Source organism: Hyaena hyaena, unplaced genomic scaffold (assembly GCF_003009895.1).
Source record: "Hyaena hyaena isolate Hyena2069 unplaced genomic scaffold, ASM300989v1 scaffold_848, whole genome shotgun sequence".
Taxonomy (NCBI): Eukaryota; Metazoa; Chordata; class Mammalia; order Carnivora; family Hyaenidae; genus Hyaena; species Hyaena hyaena.
This window is the reverse complement of record NW_024081479.1, coordinates 608,823-627,791: the sequence shown is the minus strand read 5'-3', so window position 1 is coordinate 627,791 and position 18,969 is coordinate 608,823. Positions and strand designations below refer to the sequence as shown.

General features: G+C 55.3%; 1 protein-coding gene across 2 annotated transcripts in view; it reads left to right on the top strand.

The window, feature by feature from the left end:
* Window positions 1–4,659: 4,659 nt before the first annotated feature.
* The window catches only part of ARHGEF17 (Rho guanine nucleotide exchange factor 17), a 56,482-nt gene continuing 42,172 nt past the window's right edge, over window positions 4,660–18,969 (top strand). For both annotated transcript variants that reach the window (XM_039219913.1, XM_039219912.1), the window contains exon 1: window positions 4,660–8,236. In XM_039219913.1, the coding sequence (XP_039075844.1) occupies window positions 5,030–8,236 (3,207 nt within the window). In that variant the 5' untranslated portion in view covers window positions 4,660–5,029. The remainder of the gene's footprint in view (window positions 8,237–18,969) is intronic.

Sequence of the window (18,969 nt, the reverse complement as noted above, 5' to 3'; positions counted from 1 at the left end):
ACTATGTGCCAGGCATCATGCTGAGCAATCCGTCCCTGCCCTGAGGGACCTCCTAGTCTGATGGAAGAGAATGTCATTAATGAAATAAACATATACCCTGGATCATTATAGCTGGGGAGGAGAGCTCAGAAGGACATAAAGAGGGCTAGGGCACAAGGAAGGCCTCCCTGGGGAGACTATAAGCTCATGCAATGGTCAGGAGCTGAGAGATAACGGGGACCAGGGGGTCTGTGACTCAGCTTACAGAGGTTTCTTAGCTGAGGCCCAATGGTCTCAGAAGGTATTAGCTCAGTGCAAAAGGGCTGTTATTGACTCTGTGACTCTGAACAAACCCATTCTCTTCTCTGAGTTTCTGTTTCCTTATCTATAAAACAATGATAATACTACCAGCCCTCCCTAAGCCACCAAAGGTATTCAGCATGGAAAAGTTTGAGCAGAATTTTCATAAAGTACAAAAAAGTATAATAACCCAACAGAAGAGGCAAAAACAGGCATTTCACGTAAAAGGAAACACAGATAATAAAATAAAAACACAGAGAGAGATATTCGATCCTAGCTTGACAACGTCTCCTGGATGTTGAGTAGTCACATGGCCTGTTACCCTGAGCTCTCCTGCGCATGTGCACCTGGAGTCGTGCACAATGCTCAGAGCAGCACTATTTGCAAGAGCAAACACCTGGAAACACTCACATATCCGTCCATTAGAGCATGGATGAATACACAGTGCCATATTCACACAGTGGAATATTACATGCAGCCAGAATCCATTACATGCATGTATGACAATATGGATAAACCTAAGCAGTATAAGATTAAGTACAAAGAAATCTCAAAAAATTACACATAGGAAGATGCCCTTTTGTAACAACTAAAATGAAGATATATACTTTGAAGGAATACACAGATGCAATAAAATTATACAAAAAGGAAAGCAAAGGAATGCTAAACACAGGAGGCAATAGTTATTATCCTGGGTGGTAGGTATGGCAAAAGGAGAATGGGTGGTAGGGAACCTATATAATGAGATGCAAGACATTGTCAAGGTCCTAGTTGTTTTGTTTTGTGGTGGGAACCAATTAAAGAAGTGGTGAGAATGTGTCATAAACAAAAGGTTATAAATAATCCAGTTCTGTCCACTTGAGGTCTACAGGAAAGGGGACAATCTCAAGTCATTTCTAATTGACTTGGAAATGGAGTCAGGAGTCAGATTCCCCTTAAGACAGTTCCTTCCCAGAGGTCATTGCTTCTTCTTTTTCTTTTTCTTTTTTTTTATGTTTATTTTTGAGAGAGAGAGAGAGGGAGGGAGGCGCATGAGAGAGGGGAAAGGAGAGGGGGAGACAGATGATCAAAAGTAGGCTCCACAGTGACAGCAGAGAGCCCAATACAGGGCTTGAACCCATGAATGGTGAGATCATGGCCTGAGCCTAAGCCAGATGCTTAACCAACTGAGCAACCCAGGTGGCCCCTGGAGGTCACTGCTTCTTGAGGTCCTGTCACTCCTTATCTTTCTCCCTTTTAAGTACCCAAGGTCCATTGGCCATGACTGTTACCATCACAAGTTTCCTATTTTGATTTCTTCTTCAAGGGTTTTATAGTCTTGATCTTGCTGGGGCACCATGACTCATGGGTAGATGGGTTAATGTTTTCATTCTCCTTCATAGGTGAGGGGCCTGAGGCCCAGAGGAAGACAGTGACCTGCTGAGGGTCATCTGCCACATTTGTGAGGGTGTCTGCATTGGGCCCAGCTCTAGACTCCCAGAAGAGTTCCCCTCTCCACCCTGGTGCCCAGTGTTCCCAGCCACCTCCTAGATGAGTCTTTGAAGGGCTAAACACACCCAGGCCACCCTGTATGTGGAAGATGGCTTTGTCTCATCGTGAATTGGAAGGTACCAAGGCTAGGAGGACTCATGAGATGCTGGAAGCAGCCTAGCTACTCTCTGATTGGGTGAGTGTGACATTGGGTAGAGGCCCAGCCTAGATCCTTAAACACCCTCGCTCCTCACCAAGGGAATTCCTGATCCAAAGTCCCCAGTCAGCCCACCTCAAGGCCAAGCTGTAGGATGCTGAAGTGACCCGAGTCTCTGCACCTCTCCATCAGTTTGCCCATCTGTGAAATGGGAATAAAAACTTCTATTCTAGAAGTGATGTGAAGACAAAATATAACAGGATGTGAAAAAGTTTGGCAAAGTACAAATTTCAGATGGTAGGGACCATTGTTATTGGAGGAGAGCAGTGCCTGCCAGGATGAGGCCCCCCTCCCACCACCATAACAAAACTTCCCCCAAAGAGTAGAAAAACATTCAAGAGAAGACAAGAATTTGACTTCAAATAGAGTTAGAGAGGTGCCCTTGGGGAAATCTAGACCCACTCCTCACTTTTCAGATGAGGCAGCTGAGGCCCTGAGAAGATTAAGGATATATCCAAGGTCACACAGCAAGGCAAGAGTAGAGAGGCACTAGGCCAGACAGGATTCTCTTCCTTGCCATCAATTCCCCAGTGAAGGAGAGATGTCCTTTTGGGCAGAGCTGAGACAAGGTTGAGGTGAGAGCTTAAAGGAGGCTATCTCAACTCAGAGGAAGAGCTTTCTCCCTACAGAGATTTCCCACAACCCAGTCAATCCCTGAGTGTCTGCCATCCTGCCCAATGCCCATCCCTGCCTCTCTCATCTGGGCCAGGCCTCCTGCTCCCAGGGCCTGCCAGCCTCATCAGACTCAGCCACAGTCCTCTTGGGCTGAGAGGAGCATGAGTCAGACCAGACTCTCCTCTGTTCCTGGGGCAGATGAGCCCAGGCCCAAGAAAGAGGAGACTGCTGGGGGCTCAAGGAGACAGAACCTTCTTCTTCTTCTTTTTTTTTTTTTTTAAACGTTTTTATTTCTTTCTAGGAGAGAGAGAGAGAGAGAGACAGCGTGAGCAGGGGAGGGGGTCAGAGAGAGAGGGAGTCACAGACTGAAACAGGCTCCAGGCTCTGAGCTGGCAGTCAGCACAGAGCCCGACGCGGGGCTCGAACCCACGAACCGCGAGATCATGACCTAAGCGAAAGTCGGACGCTTAACCGACTAAGCCACCCAGGCGCCCCGAGAACCTTCTTCTTCAGCAGGGGTCCGGGACTGGTGAAAACTGTAGGAGCATGGCATTTAAAGCTCCTTAAATATGAATTTGAGTCATACCTGGAGCTGCCATTTCTTGACTTTGACAGTGGTCAAAATTACATCTTCTTCATGACCCAGAGAGAAGAAATATTTTCTACCTCCAGGTGGTTCGAGGATTTAATAAACTGAATAAAATAATATTACCCATACATCCAAGGCACTCCATGAATTCCCATTTATTCATTCAAATGTTGAGGAGCTTCCTTGCATTTAAGCAGGACCCTGAGGATGAATGGGAAATAGCAGAAGCAGGCAGCGGTAGGGAAGGCCCCAGTACCCAGTACAATGGGATACTTGCCAGACAGGGGCACAGGTGGAAGGGGAGCTCAAGGGTTGGATCAGCTTGAAGCAGAAGAGGCGGCCCACACCTTCTGTTAGGAGGGTGGAGGGCCACAGGTAGATGTGTTGGTTTGAAAGTGGCAACTCAAGGGCGTTTCCGTTGATGCTCCTTTTGCGTGTGAGGCCGAAGGGACTTTGGGAAGGGACTAGGTTTGAAACGGCTGAAGGGATTAGGAAAGAACTGAAAAGAAGTAAAGGAAATGAGTCTTCCAAACCCTCCCATTTTTGGTGAGGGAAACTGCTTTACCTGTCCTGGACTCCATGGAGTGGGAGAATCCGGCCGGTAGAGGGAGTAAGAGCCACGTATCACGGAGCTCAGGGGGAGGGGGTGGGGCATAGGGCGGAGCCTCGAGGAGAGGGGCCTCTGGGATGGCGGGGACAGGTGGAGGGGCGTGCCTAGGGTGTGCAGCTGGAAACATAAGGGCGGATGGGGGAGTGGCCACAAAGGGCGGGGCACCTGGAGCGGCGTGGGAGGGTCAGAGCTGGACCGGCCGCAGAGGTAAGAGGGGCGGGGCGTTTGGGGGCACCGGAGGCTGGACGGGCTCCCTGTGAGAGTGGGATTCACCGAGAAGGGCAGGGTAGGGGGCGTGGCCTGGGCGGGGTGAAGGGGTGGGGCAGGGAGCGGCTGGCGCCCAGGTCTCCTGTGGCGCCTACTGCTCCCCCTGGCGGCGAGTCCCGCCCCCTTCCAGCTGGAAGAGTGTTCCTGGGTGTACCTGAATGTCGGTGTGTACCAGTTAATGAGTCGGAGGTTGCCATATTGGTGTTCCTTTGGGCAGAAGATGTTACCACACAAAAACGTCTTAACCGCAGTGGGTGCGCAGCCCCAGCTGTATGTCAGCGGAGCTGACCACACTGAAAGCTTTCGTGTGCCGGGGCGAGTCCTTGGCGGGGCAGCTCGGCCCGCTGGGTTCCAGAGGGGCTCCTCTAGAGGGTTACTTCGGTCTGCAAGTGCTCAAGCAGTCTTGTTTCTCCTTAGGCTCCTCCCCGATTCCCTCCCCCCCCAACTCCCGACTCCCAGCCTCGCTCACTACCGGAGCCCACCCCCTCTTTTGGGCGCGAGGCCCCGCCTCCCGCCCCCTTTCCTCAGCCACGAAGTTTATTTGCAACAAAAGGGAGCGAGGAGCTAGCAGCCAAGAGGGAGGGAGCGGGAGCCGGAGCGGGAGCGCGAGGGGAGGCAGGCAGGCCGGCTGGCGGGCACGGAGCCGAGGAGCAGAGCACTGGGATCCTGCCCGGACCGGGCCAGGCCGCGATGCTTCGAATCGCACCGGCCGAAGAGGGGGCCGGTCCCGGGGGACGGCGCTGAGGCGGGAGGGACCGCGCTGGATGGAGCAGATGCCGTCGGCGGCCTCAGAAACTTGAGCCGCAGCAGATAAACCTCTGCTTGGGTCTCTGCGCCCTCTCCCCGCAAAGCCCCCTCACACTGCTGCTGCAGAACCCAGGCCTTCGGACCCCGGCTGCTGCGCTCCTTTCGCGGCGAGGGCGTGGGGGGGGGTTGGCCACGGCTCCCCGAGGCCAGCCCCCCCAGAGTGAGTGCTGCCACCATGGCGGACGGGGCGCCCCGGCCCCCGCTCTATCGTAGCGTCTCGTTCAAGCTGCTCGAACGCTGGAGCGGCGGGCCCGGGCCAAGGGAGGAGGCCACGGACAACCCCGGGCTGCGGCGCCGCGCCTCGTGCCGGCCGGCTGCGTCCGTCCCGGGCCAGCCCTCCCGGCGCGTGTCCAAACTGGCGTCTGGGCCCCCGGCCGCCCCCGCGCAGCCGCGCCCGCTCCGCAGCCTCTCGCCGTCGGTGCGCCAGCTTTCCCGGCGCTTCGACGCGCCGCGCCTGGACGAAGACCATTCGGGGGCCCGAGACGGGGGCGTCTCCCCCGGGGCCGCAGAAGAAGCGGCGGAGGGTGCCGCGCGCGGGGCCTGGCCCAGCGTCACCGAGATGCGCAAGCTCTTCGGTGGCCCTGGCTCCAGGCGGCCGAGTGCCGACTCTGAGGCCTCGGGAACGCCCAGCCCCGACGGTGCCCTGTGGGAGCCTCCGGCGCGGGAGACCCGGCAGCCACCGACGCCACCTCCTCGGACGTGCTTCCCCCTGGCTGGCTTGCGTTCCGCGCGGCCGCTGCCGGGCCCGGGGACCGAGGGGAGGAGGCGGCGGCAGCAGCAGCAACAGCAGCAACAGGAGCGGGCGCAGCGTCCGGCGGATGGTTTACATTCTTGGCATAGCTTCTCCCAACCGCAGGCCGGGGCCCGGGCCTCCTGCTCCTGCTCCTCCTCCATCGCCTCCTCCTATCCTGTCAGCCGCAGCCGGGCTGCCAGCTCCAGCGAGGAGGAAGAGGAGGTCCCGCCGCCGCCGCCGCTCGCGGAGCAGAGTCCGGCCTACCACGGAGGCCACTCCTCGGGCAGTGAGGAAGACCAAGACGGTGAGGGTGGCCACCGCTGGGAAGGGAGGCCGGGATTCAGGCCTGGAAGCTCTCTCTTGGATAAGGACTGTAGGGCAGACAGTTATGGGTTAAATCTTGGCAGCATGGACTCAGCAGGCGGAGCCAGGAGTCCAGAGCCCCCCAAATCTCCAAGAGCCCATAGTGAAGAAGGACCCCGGGAGTGGGGTACTGGCTCGCCTCCCTGTGTACCAGGTCCTCAGGAGGGACTCCGGCCCATGTCTGACACTGTGGGAGGAGCTTTCCGCGTGGCCAAGGTGAGCTTTCCCGCATACCTAGCCAGCCCAGCAGGCTCCCGTGGTAGCAGCCGTTATTCCAGCACGGAGACCCTCAAGGATGAGGACCCATGGGCTAGTCGGGGTTCGGGGGCCTGGGGCATGTATCGTTCGCCTAGCTTTGGAACTGGAGAAGGGCTCATCCTAAGGCCCCAGCCTCGAACCCGCACCAAGGGACCTGTGGGCACCACGAGGGCATTGAGAGATGGAGGACTTGAGCTGGACAAGAGTCGGCAGCGGAAGTCCCTGTCGAATCCAGATATCGCCTCAGAGACCCTGACGCTGCTTAGTTTCCTTCGCTCAGACCTTTCAGAGCTGAGGGTCCGAAAACCCAGTGGGCGCCCCAATGATCTTGGGAGCGGCCCCTTAGATGGCAGAGACTCACCAGCAGCAGGTGGCCCTGGCAGACAGCTTGGGCCCATGCCCGCCCCAGTCCCAACGTCACCTGGCACCCGTCCCACACTCAAAGACTTGACGGCCACTCTGCGGAGGGCAAAGTCTTTTACCTGCTCTGAGAAGCCTGCGGCCCGCCGCCTATCCCGCACCATTGCCCTGAAGCCCAGCTCCTCTGAGCTCCTGCTGGCAGGCCCAGGTGCCGAGGAGGACCCACTGCCCTTGGTTGTCCAGGATCAGTATGTGCAAGAGGCCCGTCAGGTTTTTGAGAAGATCCAGCGAATGGGTGCCCAGCAGGATGATGGAAGTGATATCCCCCCTGGAAGCCGTGACTGGGTAGGAGACATGACCCAAGGGCAGCGGTCCCAGGAGGAGCTCTCTGGCCCTGAGTCTAGCCTGACAGATGAGGGCATTGGGGCCGATCCAGAGCCTCCTGTTTCAGCTTTTTGCAGCCTGGGTACCACAGGGGTGTGGCAACCCCTTTCGTCATCCTCAGCCCAGACCAACCACCATGGCCCTGGGGCTGAAGATAGTCTGGGAGGGTGGGCCTTGGTGTCCCCTGAGACTCCTCCCACACCAGGTGCCCTCCGCCGGAGACGCAAAATCCCACCTTCAGGCCCTGGTGGGACTGAACTGAGCAATGGGGAGGCAGGTGAGGCCTACAGGTCTCTGAGTGACCCAATTCCACAGCGCCACCGGGCTGCCACCTCCGAGGAGCCCTCTGGGTTCTCCGTGGATAGCAACCTTTTGGGCTCACTGAGCCCCAAGACAGGATTTCCAGCGACCCCAGCTGTGGACGAGGGCTTGACCAGTGGCCACAGTGACTGGTCTGTGGGCAGTGAAGAGAGCAAGGGTTACCAGGAAGTAATTCAGAGTATTATTCAGGGGCCTGGTGCCTTGGGGTGCATGGCAGATGACAGGGTTGCTGGCAAAGTCCCCAAGAAGAAATCTCTGAGTGACCCCAGCCGCCGTGGGGAGCTGGCTGGGCCTGGATTTAAGGGCCCTGGAGGGGAGCCCATCCGAGAAGTTGAATCCATGCTGCCTCCATCTAGCAGTGAGCCAATTCTTGCAGAGCAGCAGGCAGCACCAGAAGAGTCCAGTTCTGCCAGATGCCGGGCACAGTCTGAGAGGGCCCTACTCAAGACTCCACCTGCCTCCTCCACCGCCCACCGTGACTTCCATCTTGACCCTAAACTGGCTGATGTTCTGTCCCCACGGCTCATCCGTCGTGGTTCAAAGAAGCGCCCAGCCCGGAGCAGTCATCAGGAACTACCAAGAGAGGAAGGCAATGAGGACCAGACTAGCAGCCTGTCTCGGGCCCGACTCTCCTCCAAACACGTTCGCCACGCGAGTGTGCCCGCCACCTTCACACCTATTGTGGTGCCTGAGCCACTGACTTCCGTTGGGCCCCCTGTGGCTGTGCCGGAGCCCATGGGCTTCCCTGCCAGAGCACACTCCACACTGCAGGCACCATCACTCGAGGATGTCACTAAGCAATATATGCTGGCCCTCCACCCTGGTGAGGTTCCTGCCCCAGTACCCGTGGATACTTGCCTGACCCCTGTTGCACCGCCCTCTGCTGAGGCCAAGCCCCCTGAGGCAGCCAGGGCTCCGGATGAGCCTGTCCCAGCCAGCAAGTGTTGTAGCAAGCCACAGGTGGTGAGTCCTTTGTGGGGGGGCTTTTGGGGTGGGGCCAAAGAAGGTCTGTAGGCACTGACTTACACGGGAGCCTTTTGAGTGTTCTCTTTGGGTAGGTTCCCGGGTCTGAGAGTGCTTCTGTGGTCCTGGAAGTGCCCAGGTAGTTTTAAGAATGTTAATGACACAGGGCTCCTGTCTACTCAGGCCCCAAAGGCTTCTGCTGGTGCTAATGTCAAAAGTTCTTGTCTGCTTCAAGGTATTCTGGGTGACAATTACAAAGGGTTCAATCTAGTCCTTTAGCTGTTGCTCAGGGACTGGTTTTAGAGATTCCTATCTGATTCTTTTTTATAGATACCCAAGGAGGTGTGAAGGTCTTTCCTGAGTCTTGCTGTGCTATCTGCCAGCCCCCTTGTAGGATGTTAGGTTCTGGGGCCCACAGCTGACATAGGTTTGTACTTTCTCATGTGGTTTTCCTGTGGCAGATCAAAACGTGGGTTTGTCCCTGGGCCTGGGAGAATTGAAGAGGTACGGACATTACTTTATGGAGGAACAAAGATTCCATAAAGTACATTGGTGGCCCTGGCCTTTCTCTGGGACTCAACCTCTCCATCTGTAAAATCAGGGATTGTGGACAAGGGGCTACTTGTCTTCATCTACCTGGTGCTGCACAAATTTGAGAGTTCATAGGTTGGAGTTGAGGCACTCTTGGTGCCTGATGTCTGCCAGAGCCTTTTCTGATTAGAGCGGGGACTTGTAGGGGAGGACAGGAACAGAGGAAAGACTGCCGAAGCTCAGCAGAGAGGGGCCTTGAAAGAGTTCGGGAGTGGTTTCAGCCCCCACAGGCAGGGCTGCCTCTCTGGGTCAGGGTGGGGGCATTGGTCCCCCATCCTGCCAGCTCTCATCTGTCCCACCCCACCCCCTTCCTGGTGACTCTGAAATGCTTCCCCCTTCCTCTGCCAGAGCCCAGGCCCTGGGGACTCAATCTTTCTGAGGCCTCTACTTCTGCCTTCAGATGTCTCTGGAGTTTTGGCTGTGGGTTCAGATAGTTCTAGGCATCATGATGTCCTGGCATCTGACCTGGAAGCTAGATTCTAGGTGTTGGGTTCTGGGCCTAGGGTAGGGATGGCTCAGGGTTCTTTTGACCATGGCCTGCACTCCCACTGTGTTGTGGGCCTGTGTGAAGAGCCTGGAAACCCTAAGCCCTGGACTAATTTGGTCACTCCCAGTTCCCAGTACTCTCACGGCCCCTCTGAACTCTTTGTTTCTCTTTCCTTGTCTCTGTTTCCCCCTGGTCCTGGTTCTGGTGTCTCTCACGGAGACCACAGAGAGAGCCAGCAGGCAGGGAGTGGGGAGAGGGGAGCCTGGTAGGACTGCTCTGATGCCCCTAATTCCAGAACCAGTTATCTTTGGAACATAGAGGTGGGGGAGGGCATGAGTAAGGGCAGCTCCTGCCCGAGGCCCCTTCCCCAGCTGCCTTTCCCATATAATTATCTCCTCTGGGAGCCTTGAAGGCTAAATTAGGGAAGAAGGCAGGAATGAACCAAGGGACTCAGGGAAACTGTTGGGGGTGGGGGTGCTCCTAAGAAGAAGCATTAAGACTCAGAGAGGAGGTGGGAGTTTTTGCAGAATTGATGGCTTTTGGTCTGCCTTCCTTCATATTGTTTGCTTGTCCCACTGGACTTCAGCAAGAAGCTTAGCCCCCTCCACCACCATGTCTGCCCATGACACAGGCTTCTCCCTGTCCTCAATAGAGCCCCTCTCAGGCCTCTAAACCTTAGCCTACTCCAGTCCTCTCACCTTTCTAGACCCAGCTTGATGTCCCCTCTTGCCTAGTAGAGAATGAGTGAGTCTGTCTTTGGAAGAGCAGAGTTTGAGCCTAGGCTCCAGATCTCGTGTGACAGGATTAGTCACATCCCTGTTCTATACCTCACTTTCCCCTTCTGTAAAATGGGGGGTAATGGTTTCTGCTTGGCATGCTCTAATACGGTGAGTGGGTGGTGTGGTCACTTCCTTCCTGGGGGCAGCAGAGAGGGGGGAAAAAACAGGCTCCACTGCCCCTACCTCTTCTCAGTTACTAGCTCAGGCTCCTCCTCCCTGCCCCCTACTGGTTTTTGAGCACAAGGCTAGGCACTCTGAGCCTCAGTATAACCTGGTAGACTTGAATTGGCTCAAAAGAGATTCACCATCCCCTAATTCCCCAACCCCCTCATAAAGCCTGGAGGTTCTCCTATCTGCTAGCCTCGATCCCCACTGCTATCCCCTTCCTTCTGCCTCCAGGAAGATGGGGAACAGCTGTTCACCCCCTCCTACTGGCCTCCATGGAGGAGACAATGTCCCCTTGTTTCGGGCCTGGGGCTCCAGTCACGCTCCCTGAGCTGTGGGTGGGGATGGCTCCAGAATAAGAAGGGAAGAGAATAGGCTTTCACATTTTGCTGATGAGGCAGAAACCAGGCTGAACCCAGCAAGGGGCTGACAGGAGAGGCCCTGGGGGGGCAGAGGTGGCCCCTGACCCAACCTAGGCTTTGAGGAGTCCTCAAATTCAGGTGTCCCCCAGCCCAGAGTCTGTATTTGCCCTCTGCATGGTGTATCCCTGCTGGGAGCAGGGCAGGCCTGGATCAGCCTCTGACTTGCTCTGACACCTGGACAATCATCTTGGGCCTCGATTTTCCCATCTGTACAGTGGGATGTTAGACTATGTGGTCTTTGAAGCTCTGTAGCGGGGACAGCCAGCAGAGGGGTCAAGGGAAACAGGAAGTGTTGGAGTGTTGCTGAAAGAGAAAGGCAGCTCTGTGCAACAGCTGTGAGAGCCGAGGAGTGCAGGGAATGAGGAATAACTCGTGGTCATTTTGTTCTCTGAACACCTGCTTGTGTATCTGCTGGGAGCAGGCAGAGCTGTTGGCAGGCAGAGCTGTTGGAGCCTCCGTGCCCTGCCCCTGCTACACCCCTTGTCATTTCCACTCAGACCCACAATGGCCTGGATGATCAGACTCTTCACTCCAGCACTTCCCCTGACCTTCAAGTACTGACTCTTGTAGCCCATCCATCTGCCCTCAGGTACTGACACCTTGACACATTTGACAGATGTGACAACTATAGCCCAGAAACAGGAAATGACTTGTGTCTCAGAATCCTAGATGGATTGACTCACAGAATTTTAGCGTACTGGAATAGCAGTAACAGTGGCTAACATTTATTAAGTACTTACTATATGCCAGATACTTGGAATGTTTCATTCTTCAGATGTGGAAGCTGTGAGAATCTTCCAGTGCTGGATTCTTTGAATTGCAGACTGTTAGATTCCCACCGAGTCCTAGAATGTCTGTGACTTAGAGGTGAAGGAGCCAAAGGGACCCCTGTTTCTTGGTGGGACTGGCCTGCCATCTGAGTAAGGGGCATACAGTTAGGGGGTACCTGAGGGGTGTCACCTGCATACCCCTAATAGCCCGAACACCTACCTAGTGGTTATTTAATTCACTGGGACCTGGAGGTGGAGTGGAAAGAACTTTGAGACTCAGAAAGGAGAACGCTGGGTCTAAGGTCACACAGCAAGGCAAGGCGCAGCTGGGCCCAAGAACCAAACCCCTGCCCCAGCAGACATGCTTCGCTCCCCCCCTCCTTGCCCCCAGCTTGCCCGGCTGCAGCTCTTCATCTCCTTCCTTCTCTCTGTGTCCCCTTGGCAGGGAACCCAGGAAGGTGGGGGTTCTCTCTTTTTCCTCCTTGGCTCTTTGCTATGATTTTTCCATGGAAACTCGTTCTGGGAGGGGAGGCAATTAGGACATTTGGAGTTCTGAGTGATACCAAATATCTATAATTAAATGTCTTGTCACCCAGAGGAGGGTGGGATGGGGAGGACAGGCAGAGGGCGGTCCCTTTCTTCTGTTTATTCCTTGCCCCCCCCCCCAGCCCCCGCCGACTCCTTCCTAATGGCCCTGGACTGTTGGAGGGAGTACAGTCCAGGAATGGGTCCCCCACCAAGCATGGAAGAGCTGGGGGATGGACCAGGGTTGAGTCTGACATTTTTCAGCCCCACATTTCCGGGTTTGTGAGGCTCTGTCCCCAGCACCCTCCCAGTGTAGGGACTTGCCCCTCCTGCTTCATTCCTTTCCATCTGTGATCTCAGGCTACACATGCTGCCCTGCAGTGGGGTGGAAGCACCCCCAGGCCCGGGGAACCAGACACTCAGACAGTTCAGAATCTAGAAGCAGACTTAAGGGGCTGAAGGATGCTGAAGAACTGGCCTGGGGGCTGGCAGGGGAGACTTCTTAAAGGAGGCTTTGCCTGGAGCCTGGTCTTAAAAACTGGAAGAATCTGTGTAGCCAGAGAAGAGAGGGAGGGGTTCTAGGAGGAGGGCACAGTGATGAGCAAAGGCTAGGAGGTAGGAAAGACATGACAGTCTGTATGTGGTGGGAGTCTCTATCGGGGACTTGGGTGACCCTTGATAGAGCAATGCATTCATCCATTTAACAAATACTTACTGAGCTCCTAGACATACCAGGCATCTTCAGAGGCCCTAGAGATACAGTAGCAAACAAAACAAACGCCTGGCCTCGTGGAGCTTCCAGACTAGTGAAGACAGCTGTGTGTAAATGGATACATTATGTGTCAGAAAGAGGTAGGTGCTGGGGAGCAAAAGAAAGCAGGTTAAGGGAGCAGAGAATGACAGGAAGAGGGTACTATTTTTTTAAAAAAAATGTTTTAATGTTTATTTTTGAGAGAGAGACAGAGTGCTAGCAGGGGAGGCATAGAAGAGAGGGAGACACAGAATCCGAAGCAGGCTCCAGGCTCTGAGCTGTCAGCATAGAGCCCGACATGGGGCTTGAACTCACGAAACATGAGATCATGCCCTGAGCTGAAGTCAGACGCCCAACAAACTGAGCCACCCAGACTCCCCAAGAGGGTACTATTTTAGATCAAGGAGTCTGGGAAAGCCTTTCTCTCAGGAAATGTGATTTGAGTAGAGACCTGGACGAAGTGAGAGAGCAAACTAGCTAGCCGTCTCGGGGAAAGAACATTCTGGGCAGAGAAGAATAGCAAATGCAGAAGCCCTGAGGTAGAAGCGTGTTTGAGAAATTATCCAGAGGACTGTGCGGATGGAGCAAAGTAGGAGATGAGGTCAGAGAGGTCAGGCATGGAAGTGGATCAGGGTTGAGGTAGATCTCATAGGCCAGTAGGAGGGCTTCAGCATTTACTTGAAGTGAGACTGGACAGGCACCCTGGGAAGGTTGTGAGTAGAGCAGTGACCTGATCTGACTTAGGCTTTCACAGGTCTGCTCTGGCTGCTCTGTTGGGGTAGATTGCAGGGGCCCACGGTGGAAGCAGGGAGGCCAGTAAGGAGACCAGTGGACTATTTGGGTAAGAGCTGATGGTGGCTTAGGCTGGGACAGAGGTGGTGGAGTAATGGGTTTCTGCGGCAGCCCAAAGAGTTTTGTGAGGGACTGGATCCCAGCTTTCAAAGTGAACACAGAGCTACTGTGGCTCCCATTGCTGGGCAGTGTGTGAGGGGTCGATTAGGGTGGGGAGGGGAAGTTGATAAAGCCCCCAGGGTGTACTGGGGCTGAAGGCTGCACTGACTGCCCAGACTGCCCCCTGCAGACCTACATTGGCTTGGCTCAAAAAGTAGGAGAGTAGAACCACCACAGGCCCCTTGTGAGGATAGCCACAGTGCCAGGTCCCACTGGTGTCTCCTCTACAGCCACCATGACACCCATCCAGCTCCAGCTTGCATTTTCCTGAGACGGGGAGCTCATGCCACCCCCTCTGGTCCTCCAGCTAGGTGAGCATTGCCATGGTCCCAATATATGGATGAAGAAGCAGGCCCAGAGTGGACAGGGGTTTGCCTAAATGCCCTATGGCTCGAGTATGGGATTTGGCCCCAGGTGTCCTGACTCCCAGGCCCCACAGAGTTCCCACTGAGCAGAGTTGGCTGGAATGGCCATGTTAGGGTGGGGGAAGGGGGGAAGCCCACGTTTCCCAGAAAGGCTTGAAGCCCTGGCGTACTTATTGGGAAATGTGCCCAGGCAGCCTGGCGCCTTGCTGGCAGGCCCTAAAACAGGGGCTCTGGGTCTCCTGGGAAGCAGGAGCCTATTGGAGCCAATGTCCCCACCATGGGAGTTGATCCTCTCCCCCTACTTCCACCCTAAGCCTCTGGGGCATTCCAGGGGTGGACTGAGGCAGAGGAAAAAGTGGACCTCGGATGGGGAAGAGCTCCCTCACCTCATATGCCGGGAACTCCACGTTGGGGATTGGGGCCCCTGGTGCTGTTGGACCAGAGGACTTGTCAGGTTCCTTCACACCCTGAGAGGTCCAGGTGTTTCCCAGGAGGTGGTATGTGGAGGGTAAGGAGCACTGCCCAGATCCTTTTGTCCCCCAGGCTGGCTTTGGGACCCAGGGCAAGCATTTACAGACTCCTCTGTGTTGCCTCCTCACTCCACCAAGGATTATTGTTGAGATTAAATGAAATCATGCCAAGAGGGCTTGGCACATAGTAAGTGCTCAAGAAGTGTTAGTTCCTTCCCTCATGACTAAGAGGCCCAGATGTTAGGATTCTAAGATTCTAATAGACATTGAGTCTGGGATGCTCAGCCTCTCTTTCCAGCTGTGAAGCAGAGGACAGAGCTCTGGACAGGAGAGCAGGTAGGGTCCTGACTGGTTAGGGTCGGTGGCCCAGGAGCCTGGGCCTTTGGAGGGGGAAGGTGGGCAGAGGGTGAAGTGCTGGGCATTTGGGTGGAGTCCAGCACCCACTGTCCTTGCTCCTCTCTCCAGCTCCCCCTCTTCTTTTGTTACCCAGACCCAAACTGGGGGCTTTAATAGCCAGAGCCCCCTCTGCTCAGAGCCCCAGACACATTTGAACCTGCCTCTGAAGCAGGGTTCACAGCCCTTCCAAGCCAGGGGGTCTGAGGATCTGTGTGCCTGGTGGGCTTTGGGGTCAGACTTGATAAGGGTTGACATGTCAGAGCTGACTCTAACTCACTCACTACATGAGAACTAACAAGTCATTGCATCTCAGCTCTGAGCCTCCATTTCCTGCCCTGTCAGCCCAGGACCCTAGGTTTAGAAGCTCTCAGAACTGTGGCCACTTTAAGAGCATGTGCTTTTGAGATTGCCAGTTCAGAGTGTAGAATCTTGTGGTTTCAAGATGAAGGATTCTGTGTTTTGTTTTTTTTTTTTTTTTCCAGGAGTCCATACCTCTTAGCTTGATTTTGTTTGTACATTTGAGATGGTTACTTCTTGGTTCTGAGATTCTGGGGCCAAGGAGAGGCGGGGCAGGTCCTGGGCCAGTAGGGGGACTGTGTTGGAGGGGGCCAGGCTGAGGGAGCAAGCACCAGGTTGGTGTCTGTTTCCTGTTTATTGGTTCCCAGGGGGTGAGCAGGCCCTGCCTCAGAGCAGCATGGAGCAGGAGGGAGGGANGGGGGGGGGGGGGGGGGGGGGGGGGGGGGGGGGGGGGGGGGGGGGGGGGGGGGGGGGGGGGGGGGGGGGGGGGGGGGGGGGTGGGGGGGGGGGGTTCTTGGCTGCCAGCCAGCCTCACAGTCTGGCCTCCTGAGACTGCTGAGACCCCTCCCCCTGAGCCCCCTTGAACAAACATCCAGTCCTTTCCCAGGACAGGGCACTGGAGGTCAAGGAGCAGATGTGGAAGGGAAGGGGTGGTAGGACTGGACCCCTTCCCCCCCCTCAAAAATCCTACTGACTCCATCTTTCTTGGCTGCCTGTGTCACTGAAGCCTCACTCCTGGTTCCTCACTGTCCCTCTGTGTCTCCCTGTCTCCCTGCTGTGGGACATGGTGGTGACATGTCCAGCTTCTTGGCATGCTAGGAGGCAGGAAGAGGAAGAAAAGGGACAAGGCCCTCAATGCCAGGAGGTCTGCCTGGAAGGATCTTTAGAAACTAGTGGTGTCTTCTAACCATCCCTTACCCTAGCATTATTCAGAGGCGAGGGGAAACTGAGGCCCAGCAAGGGAAGGGGTCTTGCCCAAGGTTGATCCATAGTGGACCAGGGCCAGCAATCTGCCCTGTGCACCTCACTGCTGTCCCAGCCCCACACTTGGATTGCTGGGTATAAGGGGGCACTGGGTATTCTTCAAGGGGAGGGTAGCATGGCTCACTTGGCATTTTAGGAAGTTAGACTGAACAAGGAAGAAAAAAGAAGCCTCAATATGTCTGCAGAGAGGTCTCTGCCCAGAGCACAAAGGGAGAGGCTGTGTGTGCAAGAGCCAGGTTGAAAGCCTTCAGTGCCAAGTTAAATGACCTGAGTGAGCTTTGTCCTGTGGGCAGCAGGGAGCCATGGAAGCTTAGGAGCTGAGGAGGAGCAATGCCAGATGGACACATTAAAAAACATCCTCTGGTTATGGACTGGAGAAAGCAGGTGGTGAGAAGCCCAAGCTAAGGAGTACAGGTGATGTAGGGCTGGAGAGAAAAGGATGACTAGGGAAATAATTTGGAGGTAAAATCTGGCAATTTAAATTTAGGCTCAGGGCACCAGAGTGGCTCAGTTAAGTGTCTGACTTCGGCTCAGGTCATGATCTCATGGTTCATGAGTTCAAGCCCTGGGTCAGGCTCTGTGCCAACAGCTCAGGGCCTGGATGGAGCCTTCTTCGGATTCTGTGTCTCCCTCTCTCTCTGCCCCTCCCCCACTCGTTCTCTCTCTCCCTCTCTCAAAAATAAATAAAACATTAAAAATTTCAAAAAATAAATGTAGCCTCAAGGGCCCTATCAGAAACTGTGGGGGGGGGGGCGGGGGGGAGTGGGCTCCCTTATTTGAGTTAGAGAATGTGGCAATGGAACAGAATGCAGGGTCATCTGAGTCATCCTCCTGCCTCAGGGCAGACCATTCCTCTGCATTTCTAGAAGGGTAAGGGGGCTCTGAGCCAGCTCAGGTCTCTGCCTCTGTGCCCCATAGGCTTCCTGTCTAACTTCCCTCCTGCTGCAGCAGAAGTGCCTGCTTCTCAGTGGGGTCACCAGAGAACAGCAGAGCTTCAGGCTACACCCCCAATCCCACTCCTTCTGGGAGTGGTCTGGGTAGGGAGCATGGGGGGACAGGGGTAAGGGGCAGGCCTGTGCTGCCTTGCTAGCTATGACCCAAGACTAGTCACTCAGCCTCAGCCTCCCCATCTGTGAAGTAGGAACTTAGATGTGGTAGAGTCCAGGAAAGCTCCGGACTGTGCAGGCTTTCAGAGATGGGAGTAGAGTGACTGGTATGTGGACAGGCAGGCCATCTTGCTGGCAGTGCTCACAGTGGGGCCTATAGTCAGAAACAAGGTATCCTTGTGATATTTGTACCAGACTCCAAGACAAGTACTGTTCTGTGGCCCTGCAGTCCTGGAGGCCTTCGTGGAGGAGAGTAGGGCAGGCTGTAGGGAGAGGAGTAACTCAGATTTGGGGCCTGATCTGAGCCTCAGTTTCCTCACCAGATGCCTAAGTACCCTTTTAGCTCCTTGCTGTGCCTGGGTCCTCTTTTCCCCTCCTTCTGGACCAGAGCTTTCAGGCTTCTCCCCAAGGCCAGCGGGGGCGTTGCCTGGGGCGGGTGAGGAATTTCCGAGGGAACAGCTAAATTCAGCCCGCACTAAAAATAGTCCTGGGCCTGGCCCCAAGGCTAGAGGAGGAGATGAAGGGAGGGAGAGGAGGAGGGCGGGGCAAGCTCTTATCCTGCCTGCTCGACCTCTTCACCTGGACCCAGGGCCTGGGCTGGGGAGAGCCTCCTCCCTTGTCCACTTCTTGCACCAGGCCTTTCCCATACTGGGGCTCTGGGCTTTCTTCTGTCCTCCCTTCTCTATTCTTCCCCTGCCCTCCTACCCCAGCCTCGCCCCTTCTGGCTGTGTCTTTTCTCTATATCTCCCTGCCTCTGACAGAGCCAGACAGAGGCCCCTGGCTAGGACCAGGCCTTCAGAAGAGGGCCTTGTATAGGGAGGTGTCCTCTTGGCATCTCAGCCTAAGTGTCAGGAAGCATCCCCCACTCCAGTCACAGATATTGCAACCCCTTTCTTCTGAGGTGGGGGAGGGGGAGGACAAAAGGCCTCAAAGGTTCTGGGGCGTAGAGATGTGGGTGGAGCCCCTGGTTCATCCCGTAATCCCAGTGCATGGTTCTGGTCAGGTGGCTCCACCCTTGCCAAGCTCTCAGGAGTTCCTGGCACATGGGGCATCAAAACACATTTATTAAATAAATAATGTGGGGAGAGCAGGGAAGGCAGGAGGAGGAGAGCTGGGCCCTGCCCTTGGGGAGTTCCCAGGCTACTCTGAGCTCTTGCCAGCACCTAGATCCAGCCCTGTTTGGGCTCTGGCCCAGGAATCACAGGCCTGAGCATCCAGGCAGGTGAGAGCTGGCAGATGGGCAAAGGGTTCTGTCCCAAGCCAGTACCAATTTGGGGTGGGTGGGTGGGAACTAGACACTGAGGCCCAGTGAAGGTGAGGATCCTAGCTGAGGTCACAGAGCTCAGAAGGAGAGATGTGGTGGTACTGGAGCCTAGCCTGGCCTTACTCCAATGCTGCAGAAGTGAATTTTGTCTAATTTAGCAGGGAGATTAAGGAGGAAGTGGATGGAAAGTCTTAGGAGGTCTGGCCCACAGTATTTGACTGAATATGGCACGACTCAGGGGTGAGGACTCACAAGTAGCGGTAACAAAGCTTGTCAAGCTCTTCTTGTGTGCCTGGCACTGGGCACTGGTCTGAGCACTTTCCATGCATTCACTCATTCAATCTTACAACCATCTGTCAGGAGGTGCTATCCTCCCTGTTTCTAGATGAGCCCAAGGCAAAACATGATAA